The sequence below is a fragment of the Vigna umbellata genome, chromosome 10, assembly GCF_029865625.1.
Source record: "Vigna umbellata cultivar VRB3 chromosome 10, Vumbellata_1.0, whole genome shotgun sequence".
Classification (NCBI taxonomy): domain Eukaryota; kingdom Viridiplantae; phylum Streptophyta; class Magnoliopsida; order Fabales; family Fabaceae; genus Vigna; species Vigna umbellata.
Window position 1 is genome coordinate 10,103,949 of NC_142174.1, and position 13,959 is coordinate 10,117,907.

General features: G+C 31.6%; 2 protein-coding genes across 2 annotated transcripts; one reads left to right on the forward strand and one right to left on the reverse strand.

Annotated features, from left to right (window-relative positions):
* The first annotated feature begins 1,175 nt into the window (after positions 1-1,175).
* Positions 1,176-5,484, forward strand: LOC148191861 (plasma protein). The gene is made up of 7 exons (XM_088100358.1): positions 1,176-1,374; positions 1,460-1,561; positions 1,698-1,812; positions 2,125-2,240; positions 3,265-3,453; positions 4,171-4,313; positions 5,054-5,484. Exons 1-7 carry the CDS (start codon positions 1,253-1,255, stop codon positions 5,233-5,235), a joined length of 969 nt encoding a protein of 322 aa, XP_087956484.1. The 5' UTR covers positions 1,176-1,252; the 3' UTR covers positions 5,236-5,484.
* Positions 5,485-8,192: 2,708 nt separating this feature from the next.
* LOC148191862 (transcription factor MYB93-like) lies at positions 8,193-10,222 on the reverse strand. Its single transcript, XM_088100359.1, has 3 exons — positions 9,896-10,222; positions 9,008-9,631; positions 8,193-8,502 (listed from the first exon to the last, which is right to left on the reverse strand). The coding sequence occupies exons 1-3, from the start codon at positions 10,156-10,158 to the stop codon at positions 8,466-8,468; spliced, it is 924 nt and encodes a 307-aa protein (XP_087956485.1). The 5' UTR covers positions 10,159-10,222; the 3' UTR covers positions 8,193-8,465.
* Between the last annotated feature and the right edge of the window lie 3,737 nt (positions 10,223-13,959).

Genomic DNA, 13,959 nt, shown 5'->3' on the forward strand with positions numbered 1-13,959 from the left:
GTTCCAAGTATTCTCATTGGTAGATCACTGCAACATACTAAACCCATCTTCATCTTCCATTGGTGTATTCGTATGAATTTGTGATATTTTACGAATCAGACTATCTCATATTTTCAACTTGTATGAGAGGACGTTGGTAACATCATTTAAGCCGTATTAATTTTTTTTATATATAACAAAAGTATTTTCTTTCAGAAAAGTGTAATAATAGAAGGTAATGCGTTTTATTGAGAGATTAAGCATAAGTATGGATACGTAAATCTCACATTGAAGCAGTATACTTTCAAGTAGAAAGTCACAAAAATAATAAACAATACGTTTGGAAATACGTTTCCGGTCTCCTAAAATATTCTGGTGACTTTTTTAGATAAGTTTCTCAATTTTTTTTAAGAATAGGTTTAATAATTCTGGTGACATTTTTTTTAGATAGGTTTTTCAATTTTTTTTTGTCATAGTTGAGTTTTTATTTTTAAAAAAATTGAAATAATTAAGTTTTGTAGCTAATTCTATACCAATATGTGGTTTTTTGAATTTTTTTATATTTCTTTTAAATTTCTTTTTATTATATTTTTTTAAAAATTTCATGTCTCAAACTAACATGGTAATAAGTGGCCATGACCGTGTGAACCGAGACAAGCGGAACTGAACCAAAGACGAATCAAGTTGAATCGAACCGAACCGTGAATTTGGTATAATTTTAGTTTTAATATATTTCACATTCAATCAAGGTTTAATGTTTCACATTCATTAACGCCGTTTGATGAAATTGACGGAAATGATTTATTTGCATCAAATTAACAAAAATAAGGACCCAATTGAGATGCCAAAAAATAAAGAGACCTATTTCAAATTCTGAACAAAAATAGGGACTATTGAGACATTAAACATTCAATCAATCTCATTTTTCTTTTCTCAGTATGATTTTATGTTTTCAAAAAATTATACCAGCCGACTTTTATGATAAAAACAAATTAAATCTGATATACGTCGACAAATCAATAAACACAATTTAATTGTCTATGTAATCTTATTACTAATATTTTCGGTCAGTGGATGTGGTCACGAATATTAATTTAATAATTTTCTCATGTAATGCAGTGTGATGAAAATAAAAAAGAAAAAGTTAAACAAATTTAAAAGACGGAATAAAATATGTATTAGAAAAATAGATATGAAGAGTATAAATTTGAAGCAGGAACCTTGGGGAGTAGTCAATGTGGGTGGAAGACCGAAGAAGAAGAAGCAACGAACGATGTGGCTGGAGATTATCTTCGGTTTGGTCTTCTACAAATTGTTCCGACGATTCTTTTACGACGACGATGTTTTAGACATGGAGGGATCTGATTATTCTGTTCTTTTCTCCGTCGCTGATAGGTCTCTTTTTCTTTTTCTTTTTCTTTTTCTTCTTTCTTTTTCCTATTTTTCTTCTAGGGCACAAATCAAGTTCAATTTTTCTCAGGCTTAAAAAAATCTATGGAGCAAATGTGTATGTGGGTCTTCGAATTCCCGATGCTGACACTGCTTCTCGACAGAGCATTGATATTGTTCTTCTCACCAAACAGTATTCTCTCTTTTCTTCGTTTCAATCTTTTTGTTATTTTGGCAATGGCTACTACTGTAAGTTTTTCTTCGATATATTGTAGATAATTGAAGTACGGTTTCGTTTTTATTTTGAATTTCAACTTATTATACTTCAGAGAGCTGGCGGTGGTTTCTGTGAAAAACTACTCAGGAATTTTGACAATTGGTGGCGATGGTAGCTGGCTCTGTGAAAAGCCAGACAAACGTAAAGCAGAGCGTCACCCTGATCCTGTAAGGAACCACTAAAATCGTATTATTATTATTATTATTATTATTATTATTATTATTATTATTATTATTATATTCTTATATATGCTGAATATTATCTTTAATTGCCTCACAGAATGCTGTTTCATAAGATGGGATGAATTAAAAACTGGTTTGGATGTTTATTAAATTATACTATAAAGAGTGATTTGGGCTTCTTTTTGCTCACTTTTTTTATTTATTTTATCGATACTGCTACATTGGACGTGGAAGAACACCAGTCGATTGCCTAATTAGTAAGTTTGTTCGTCAACTGTTTTCTCAAATTATGTACAGGTGGAAGAAACACGGAAGCAAGCTTCTATTCTCGAATCATATCTTGAACAGAGAGGGGTTGCTCTGCCTGAAGGATACATATGTTGCAAAGTTATACTTCCAAATCCTAAATTATGGTATGATTTTGAATCTACTTGTAATTTTACTCACTATTATTAGTGCCAATTTCTTCTTCTAATCTTTTAGATCCTACTCTCTTTTGATTTGTGATTTGTAATCATAACAAAAAGTATAGTTGCCGCGCCAATATCATAACTAATCTTGAATCTTGGGTAACTGTATCAATAAGTACATTCTGTGTAGAACTCAAAATGAGTATTGACTCTTGAGTAACATCATTAGTATGCTATTGTTTAATGCTAACGGTATCATTCTTCTCTCCTCCATTACCATCATCTAAAAAATAAAAAAGCTTTAAGTTTGCTTCATGAAGAGGAAACTCTGCCAATTCAGGAAGCCTAACACAACACCATTGTCAACTGGGTCATGCATGCTTCACTAATGTCCCACAACTTGTCTGTCCTTTTCTATACATTATATTCTTCATCCTTTTTGGACAAAAGTTGAGGGTTTGAATGCGCATAAACCAGATATCATTAATTTTGGGTCCATTTTGTTTTTCTTCAAAGAATGAGTAAAAGAGTATGTATGTACATGAATTCATCTCACAACATGAGGAAAAACATAGTTGGACTAGAAGCTTTAAATTTTTTCAGATATATATCAAGAAGTATCCAACTCACATCAGAAAAAAGATCAAATGAAAAAAAGAATGGATACTTTTCAGATACGTATCAGGCAGTATCAGGGAAAAAAACAATTGAAAATGCATACCTGAATGTCCAAAGAGTATTAGTATACTACAATACTTGTAACGGACTAATGACTATTTTACTATTCACATGTTTATGAAATCTTTGCATGAAATGAAGAAATAAATTCTGTATAATTTCTAGTTAAATTTTTGTATATGTTAAAGAAGCTGCAAATGTTGGAGTATGGTTCAATTACTTGAGAAGCCGTATTTTTTACATGAAAAATGCATCTGCAAATCTAGTCAAAGGAACTGAGAATTTTATCTTACCTCTTTTGCTAATGCATGTCAAAATTATTAATTAATCTCTTTATTTGTATTTGCAGTGCCATTCCTGTAGATGGTTTTCCATCTGAAGTTATTACCCATGATCAATGGATTCAACTGAAGTCAGAGGCAAAGAGCAAACTGTCTAGTTGGGTAAAGAGTGCTTTTCGTAGTGGGAAGAAGGATATGCTGGAATCTGTTAATCAGAATCTTGATTTTGTCCTTAGCTCAGCACCAATATGGGATAGGTTAGTTACCATTTGTACTTGATTAGTCACTGCATTTTTTTAGTAAAACTTGTTGCAATTCGAGGCTTGTTAAAGGGTCCTTTACACAACCTTGGCTTAGGGAAGCAAATATGTGAATCCATCTGTGACCTATCAGATATTGGCTTGTTAAAAATCTGGTTTCTCTTTGCTGAATGTGTGTCAAAAGCCCATTCAACATCAATGCTCTATTAAGAGAAGGCCCAATAATGGATTTATGTATGTAGCATCTCAGAGTTAGAAATGATCATGCTAAAGCTAGCTTGGAGCCACAATGCATAGGACCACTCGAGCCTTCAGCTGGGTTTCTTTTTCTTTATTGAAGAGATTTTTAATACTGTTATGAAATGACTAATGGGTGGTTCCATGTATTTTACTTGTGTGTGTGTGTGTGTGTGTGTGTGTGTGTATATATATTTGTGATTTCACTATTTCAGTGCCTTCCTTTTGGATGATTTAAAACACTAATGTATGTTGCTTTAGTCCCTACTTAAGAAAATGATTTTGGTGCAGCCGAGGAAATTATTCTGAATCAGAATCTGCGATTCTGATCAGTTTTTGGGTTAGTTGTGATCAAAATGGGGTTTAGAAATCAGATATGCATGCCTTCATAACATTGTGTTTTGGAGCTTTGTTGATATCATTTAATAGTTACCAAATCCTAGTTTTTCACTTACAAAGAGATTGTTTGGTTTGTAGGGTGGAGCTTAAAGGCAACAAGTACGTATTGGGTGACTTTCTGGAATTTAAGGGCAAACGAGAAGATGTTGAGGCTTTAAGACATATTAGAAGATCAAAAGTTAGTCGCGTGGTAATCCAAAAGACAAGCATGTTTGGACTGGGTAATCTTTTTGGGAATAAATTATGGTTGTGCTTTTCCAGTTGTATTTGTTTGCTTAACAGTGATTATGATATCTTCAATCCCCGAAACGTAGTAAAAGTAGTATACTCCTTTATGTTAAAAGTATGAGTTAAGATCAAGAAGAATCAAGGCACAAAATCACTGTGCGAAGGGAGAAAGAATGTTAACATTCTAAAATTAGCTCTTATACGCTAGAGGTGCCCTTGGTATGCTAAAAATTAAAGGACTGGACTAAACACCATCCAAAAGTTACAAAAAAAAAGACCTTCCTATCTGTGACAATTGTACTTCCTAGCCACTTTCTTTTCCTCTATTTGCCCCCTCTACTCTTTCTAGCCCGTCTCTCTCAACTTCTTGTGTGGTTGGGCTGTGAGTTAGTCACCAAACAACAAAATTTGGGTTGTAATTCAAATATTTATATTCTGCTATTTTAGTTATATTGTCCCTCAATGTACATCAAACGCATCTTAGTTGATATTTGGAAGTCAGAAGAAAGGCGTTTTTTTATCTCCTCATTGCTGATTATTAATGCTGCGGTTCATCTAATTATGATGTAAATAAATACCTGAGGCAAATGATCTTCAGTAAAACTATGGTTTCAACTGATAAATACCTTTCTCTGAGGGAGGGGAAAAAAAATCACGAAAGCAACCTTTCTATAGTTGTACTGATTTGGTCATTGGTTTGCTGTTTCTTTGACTAACTTGGAATGATTTGCAGCTCCTTCCAGGCTTCAAGTTCTATGCAGGTTGCGGGACTACAGAGGTGAAGGTGCTTCCGAATCAGAGTGGAAAGAAGAAACCGTAAGATCAAGTACAGAGATAATCTTTCAGCCTGAAAATGGTTCAAAAGTTCGAAAGTTTAAGCTCTCCTCAGTGAGCTCTATGCTTCTTAGTGCTTGAAGTTGGCCAAACTAAAGAAGGGTATTATAGTGATGATTTTTGCAGCTTGCATCCATCTCTCTTCTATTTTATATTCCTATATATGCCCCTTCAAGGATTTATACTCTTCGTTAAGCTACATGAAATGGATATATAAAAAATGTCTGTCTCCTCGACATGAAAGTTACTGCTTTCCAACTATTTCTTTTTTTCGAAGAGCATGTCTTATGTATATTTTAATATAATGAACAGTTTTTTTTGTGAGGTTCATCTTTAACTTTCAGTTTTATGTCTCCCATACAGTGACTAAACATTTGTTATCTTTTCCCCTATTGTGAATTTCTTAGAAATATTGCATGTCTCCATGGTTTTCAAATGATCAGTCTAACCCTATTCAATGACAAGATTCACCCTCAACGATCAATAGCTTCTATTCTAGCAACCACAAAGTTAGCATCTCACCATCTACTTCAGAGTCGTAAAAGAATTTATATTAGAATGTGTCATGATGTGTAAATTGTGAGTGGTAATCAAACATCAACTATCCTTACCTGAAGATTGTTAACTCTTGTAATCGAAGTTAGTCAATACAAATTTTCTCTTAAAGTATTTAGGTGAATCCCCTTCTCATCTAATTCACATCAATGATTCATGCCGATTGAGCTTTCTAATACATCAATGCTCATAATTTTATTATTTCATCAGAGCTAATGAACTCTATCAGAAAACTTAAAGTATCTAGAATAATCTGCATGGTTATATTAGTTGTGTGTATATTAACGTTATCGTCTCTTGCATGAATTTACCTAAGGCAAAATGAAATTAACAAATTTCTTCCAACACCCTATTAAACCGGATTTTGCTTTCCGGAATACTCTAAGCTAGTTTCGGAAATATTTATCAAGAACACACTCATTCCACCCTATTTAAGATAAAAATTTCCTGAAGTTTGTGATGGGGTGCAAGAAGAAATGTGATTGGTGCAGGAAGAAACACCTTTTTTTTTAAGTTAGGTTGCAAGTCACCTATTTTGCCCAAATTAAGGTACATAAGTTTTTGTTGAGTATTTAAACACTTAGAAGCATGAGAAAAGGGAATCCAATTAAGAACATTAATTTAAATTTTCAAAACATTTATATATATTGTATTTGAAGAAAAACTGTCATATTATAAGATATATGGATATTGAAATTCAACTTAAAATAGTGATAATGTGAAATAGTAACGATTGATAGTATTATTTTTACAATGGTTTCGTTGCATAGTGGACCAAAGTGGATTACTTGAAGAAATTACACAATTTTTGGACTATATCTTTGCCTTATTGGGTTAGAATCAATAGGATTAGTCTTACCTAACATGTAACAAAAACTCTTGACTTTTATATACAAGGATACATTATGATGAAGCCGATGAACTAAAATATGTCGTTCAATTTTCTAGGTTGCTTTCTAGTACCACTGTCAAAGGACAAAATCATTGCATAGACTAATGGTTAAAAACCAATGTGTTAAAAAATAAAATTAAATTAGAAAATATATGTTTAACTTTTATACAATTCAGTCATTCAAATAATAATCCAAGAATTCAATTCTGTGCAACTATTTCTTATCACTTTATGATTCAAACATTAATAAATGTTATCCATAACAAATAATACAAAGTAATTTATTATTTTAAGTGTCATAAATAGGGAAGACATTGAAGAAGAGACATTAAGTGTTGGAGATTGAAAGTTCCTCGTGTCATGTTCACTCACCTAATAAAGGTGAAAGTTTGCATGCTTTAAGTAACAGAAAAAACAAAGAATTATTGAAGACAATATAAAGCAACCAATGACACTAACGAATAATGCAAGAGAAGCCCAAAACACAAACTCATATATTAAGAAAAACAATCTCAAGAATGCAATTTTCAGTTTTGATTTTCTCAGGTGAAACTTCTCTTTCTTCATGTTTCCATATGTAGTCAGTCATTTGGAATCATATTCTTATAAACAGTAATACACTTGAGAAAAAGAGAACTTGCTTTTATATATATATATATATATATATATATATGTATGTATATATATATATATATATATATATATATATATATGTATGTATATGTATATATATGTATGTATATGTATATATGTATGTATATGTATATATATATGTATATGTATATATATATGTATACGTATATATTCGAAAGTTTTATATTGAGTTTTGTTTATCATAGTTATCTTTTTGAAAAACATTTCAAAGAATATATAAAAAGAAAAACAATATTTAAATTATTTTAAATTTCAACTCTTAAACCATCAACTAGTATAGAAATAAATTTTTAACTTAAAAAAATCAAAAAATAATATAATATGGTTACATTTTAAAAAAATTAACAACCTAAAAGACTTTAATTAAAAAAGAATCGAAACCTTTTTTACTTCGATTCTTAACTAATGTCATAAACTTACCAATTTTTTTATCTTTTCTTAATATATTTCAATTCGAAAATCGTTTTCAATTTTTTAAAATAATCATTGTCATTTTTCTTCACTTTATCAGTACTGAATGTGAAAATATTAAATATAATAGAATAATCTTCTCTTAACAAATATTATGTTATTATAAAATGCATTTTGAAATTTTTATGATTTCAGGAAATTTTATTTAGATTAGATTATAAAATATTTTCCCTACACTATTATAAAGAATCATTGACAGTTGAACTTGAGTTAGTATCATAATTTCTTTTATCTGAATCTCCTTATAATATATATATAAATGAGTCATTTGAGTCGAGCCTCTACACAGCTAATCGTTATAATATTGATTATCTTTTTATCCATTCTTCAAGTTTCCATTGAAGTCTCCATTTTATTTAATTAATTTTTCCTGTCAAAGATGCTAGTTTGTGTGGAAAATATAATGAGACAAACAATAAGTGGATTGCAAGCATTTTCTTCAGCATGAATGGCTTATTTCCAACCATTGACATTTTCTGTGAAGGAAACCCTACCAACTCCATTTTTGTTTTCACAGTTTTATACGAAGAAGATGAAAATCACACACTCTGGTGTATGATCTAAAGATGAATCTCCATGTTACATTATAATATACAATGCATAAGCTTTTCTATATTTAGATCTCTGGAATCGATCAATTAATCCACTGTCAATATTAATACACACAAAACAACCTTAACTAAATTAACAATAGTACATATTTATTTCTGTGAAAACTCTCAAATGCCATGCATCTTTTTCATTGGACTGTTGACCATGTCTGGTTAGAATGTTGGCTGCAAAATAAACAGATAGAATGTGAGAGAATAATTAGTCTATTTTAACAACTTTTTGACATTTTTAAAACAATGGGTTAAATATGTTTTTAGTCCCTAAACTATTGACCGTTTCTGGTTTTCGTCCTTCTTTCAAAGTAAGGTACAATTTGGTCCTCATTCTATTCGAAACGTTCGTTTTAGTCCTCGGAATTTTGGTTTTAGTCCTCATTTGTTGCTAAACGAGGACCAAATTTTTAAACAGTGTTTAGTTTTTGAGGACTAAAACGAACGTTTCGAAAAGAATGAGGACCAAATCGTACCTTACTTTGAAACAGGGACGAAAACCGGTCAATAGTTTAGGGACTAAAAACATATTTAACCCTAAAACAATATTTGAAAGAGACGAATCACAGATTAAGTGTTGTAAAAAAGTTCTCAAAAAAAAGTTGTGAAAACAATAAAAAAAAGTTGTTAAAGAAACATTTTTCTATCAAGAAATTGGAATAAACCATATGAAACTTACTCTATGAAACCTTTCCAATAATTATCGGTTGCATCTTCTTCCATGAAATCTCCCCACGTTAACTCAAAGGTGGTGGAAGAAGGATTACAACACTCCTTTGAGTTTGCATTAACATTTTCTGCTTTTACTGGAGAACGTTGAGGCGAGGCAGAAACCAGATTTGGAAGGGAATTTGATGGAGAAGGCAGCTGAAGGGCCTCAAAGTTTTGGACATTGGGAAGGATTTGAGAAACTGAATTACCATCATGAAGGTTTTGGAGATTACTACACTGATTAAACCCCAAAACGTCATTCAGAAAACCATCTGTCAGTGAGGAAGGAGAAGGAGTGGCACCAGTGAGCTGAAACATGTTTTGCAGTAACTGGAATTTGGCCAGTTGCGTGACATCTGAGTGTAGCCTTAGAGCATTGTTTATGTCACAAGGATTTGTGAAACTGCTGACAATTTTTGCAGCTTCCAAAATCTGCTGTAGATTGGTAAGAAGGTTTAGGTGATCGGTTCTTGGACGGTGAGTCACTGGGTCTAACCCCATTTGCAAAAGCTTCTTCCTTAAATGTGTGTTCCACAGATTCTTAATTTCATTATCAGTTCTTCCTGGCAGATGAGATGCTATGGCTGCCCACCTGATAATAAACAATGAAAACAAATTTAGAAGAGTATTGATTATTTCACACACCTAAATTTTTTATATCTAAATTTTTTATTATATATCCTTCACTTTTTACTCTCTTTTTTCTTGAAAGAATTAAAGAATACAAAAATTTACACTTTTATGACCATTTTATGGTACTAATTTAGAATACTAAAATCATGCTCATCATTGAAGTAGTCATGATTCTTGTGTAGATGATGATGAAGAAGAAGGTGTGAGGATTATAGTTAGTTACTTATTCCCAAGAACAGCATGTAAATTGATGATGAGTTGCTCTTCTTCATCAGAGAATTTGCCTCTTTTGATATCAGGTCTGAGGTAATTAGTCCATCTCAGTCTGCAACTTTTTCCACATCTGTTCAATCCTGCAAGCTTTGGAAGGGCTCTCCAACTTCCATGGCCATGCTTCTGAATGTAATCCACTAGTATTTTATCCTCTTCTGGGCTCCATGGCCCCTTCTTCAACCCACTTTCATCACTGCTTGGTGTTCTCATCATCACCACTGCATGCAATAATAATACTAATTCATGATGAAATAACAATATAGTATAAGGATATGCAGTTTCATTGAAGAGACCAAAAAAGAGAAAGAGAAACCAATTACCTTTGAAGTGTTCTTGAAGAGGATGTTAAAACTAACATTTACCACATAAGTGTTTGTTATATATAAGGTTACGATGTATGCATCATGTTGTGGTGGCATCGTACACAAAGTCATATAGATAACGACCCTGAAAGGAATCTGCACACACTCACTCCACAAATTGCATTTATTTTTACTCATAATAATCTCTAATATGTCAACCAACAGTTACGTAAATATTTTCCTTTTAGAAATCATACACATTATAATCAACAGTTTCAGTTGAAAATTCTTACCTCGTTTTTGTCAGTATTCTAAAACACGATATTATCTTCAGCTTCCATATATATCGCAGTATACTGAAATATGAAATCATATCAGTTTTCATACTTAATCTTCAGCACATTAATTAGAGTAACCTAAATGTCGTGCATCTCTTTCATGTAATTATAACTTATATTCTTCTCCTTAAATTTTATCTATTTTCAATCTTAATCTATTCTTAGTATAAATCCAATCCATACATACATACACATATTAATGGACTTTAGTGATAAGAAAACACAACATGGATAAAATCTAATTTCAATTATATAAATGATTGAGATCACACCAAAAACTTCAAGTTTACAGTCTTCATCATTATATATCAATTTTCTCACTTTTATGTAAGACTTATGCTTACGCTTGACTTTATCATTGATAAAAACTGATATCTACAGAACAGCAGCTTCTGTGACAAACCTTCTTTCTCTTTATGATTTGACTTTATTTAATTTGTGGTTTAAATTAATCTTCCATAGAGGTACAAAAGTAGCAAGACTATAGCCAGTGGAGTCAACATAACCGGAAGGAAAGAGATTTTGTTTTATGCAGAGAGAAAGGAAGAAAATGGTGAATAGAGAAGTGAAAAGAATAAATGAATGAATGGGAAGGATATACGTAGAAGGGTTAGATGGTGAGAATTTCAAAAGGGGCTAGGTATTGGTAGAGAAGGATATAGATGTATGAGTATGACCTTGTTCACTTGTCCAACAAGAACAAGGCACATGCATGTATGCGTGTGGCTAGGGCAACATGTTCCAAAACACATCGCAAAAACAGCAACGAACTTCAACCACCGGCTGGGGTTGGTTTCCACGTGGCAATCATTCAGTGACTGCTGAACTCACTTTTCGTTGCCCAATCACAGAAGAAACTTCCTAACATGAAACCATCCAATGTGTCTCAACATTTTAATGATTTTGTGTTTCGTGTCATGCAACTCAATGGACGCAAAAACTGCATAAACCATCCTCTTCTGGGACCCTCCATTCAACGAATCCACACAACATATATAGATAACAAGTTTCACATTGGTACATCTTTAACGGACACGCTTACCTGGAAGGTCTGAGCCCGTCGTGAAGACGAAGACGAACTCTGATACCAACATAATACCAATGAGATCTAAACTCAACCACGTAAAAAATTGATACCACTCAACAATGAGTTAATAGGTCTTTCATTCTTATATTATATAATGTTCTATTTTTTCGTTTCTATCCAAGGTGGGACTTGGATTTACTTTTGGATTCCCAGTGACAATATCATGGGATTATATTGTGAAATCAACGACTGGTATTGGCATGTGTTTGATAAAATCTGCATATTTTATGTACAAGAACACTGAATGGTAGGTGCAGCAGCCTTTTATTCAATCTTTGTTAGGTAGTAAAAGTGAAAAATGATTACGTATTTGCATCCCACCACCATGTATTTAAAAATCAAGTATTCACGACTTTATAAAAAGAAATACGATTTTATTTTTCTGCTCTAATCTGTATATTAATTAGTTCTAATATAAGAATCATCACTACTTTTAGGTGAGAGTGGGAATAAGAAGATGATTCTCAGACAAAGTTAAATTAAAGGTATGTATATAGAAACATGCTAAAGGTTAAAACGCCGTTGATTTTAATTTGTCTTTTAATATCTGAGTTCCCAATCTCATACACTATAGCATCCGTTATTTTCTATTTCTTCTTCTCAGTATCAAAACCCTAATGGCGTTGACAGAAAGCTTTTGCACCATTTTCTTTAGATTTATTAATTAAACACTCACAAGTAAGGGAATCCTCAACTAATTTGCAGTGTCTCCACAGCAACAGAGTCATACAGAAGGAATTGTAGACATAGATAAGCATCCAAACAGAATGCAACATTTATACCAAAGAAAAGAAATGGGAATGGATTTCACAGTAAAACTACTCTCTCTACCCTAATATACTATACTATATATTTCATGGAAAATCCGGAAGGTAACTTAGTCAATTTCATCATGCCTTATGTATAAGCCATCTGTCATAAACTTTTATTCAACACAAGCACAAGAGAGAAATTCCCTTATCTCTTGAAAAGAATCAGAAAGAGAGCACATAGTATGTATCAATATTGAAAATGTCTATGAGTGTTTGTGTGATCATATCAAGCATTAAACTTTATCAGAAGATGAGTTGTAGGAAAATAAAATGATAGATATAGCATGGTTTTCAATGAGTTTGAAGCAAAAAGACAAAAGTTTGATTTAACTATTTAAAAGTGTAGTGCATATGTTGTTCCTTCTAGAGACATTAAGGGGTGTTTTGCAGTAAAACCAAGTCACTGTCATTGGACACAATAGTCAAATTGGGGGGTTAAAAGGATAGTAGACAACATTACCTCATTATCCACATTTACAAGCCACTATATATATACATATACATTTTATATGTTACTAAATATATATATATATATATATATATATATATATATATATATATATATATATATATATTTCATCTTATCTAAGTAATTAACACACGACACCTCAATCTGCTAAAGATTTCGTGTAAACGGAATATGTCGTAAAGAACAATAACGAAATCTACTATTACTTATGAAACTTGACTTCTTTTACTAGATAAAAATAATTAGACCGTTTAACATAAACCATGTTTACTTGCTCACTTGGTACATGTTTGCCACAAAAAGACTAATGTCGTTAAACTAAAATACTTATATTAATCGGATAAGTGAAAGGGATTGGTCGTTGTTCTGAAACTAAAAGTTGTTCAACTTCAAAGTTAAAAATGTGGTACACAAGTCCAAACCATCACAACCATTAATTATTATCAAAGGAGTTGGTAAATGGAAAGATTCACGTAATTACAACATTTACCAAAGGTTAGTTGAGAAGACGATGCAAGACGACTTTGAATCAATTTCATAAATATTTTAATAATGTCTTAACGTGCAAAGAACTACCATGCTAACATATTTTATATTCATTTTGTGGAGCTTTTTTTTAAAAATGAAAATTTGCAGATGCAAATTATATTTGAGAGATTGATTAGCTAATAGAATTAAAATGCAGTAGAGCCAGATGTAACCCACTTTCAGCTAACGCACCTTACATATAGACACCAATTCTACACTTCCATTTCTCTTGATTTTTATATATAAGATTAAGAGAGATATTTGAATGATAGTTTTTTCAATTATAAAACCTATGAATTAGCTTATGAAATTCATTTTAGGTATCAGTTTTATAAATAAAATAAAAAATCATAACTTCATAAACTAAATAATAAAGCTTGTAGAATTTTTTATTGTGTATAATTTAAAAGAGAGATGAGGATTGTAGAAAATAGTTTAGTCGTATACTTTAAAAGTCTATAACAGAGGGAAATTACCT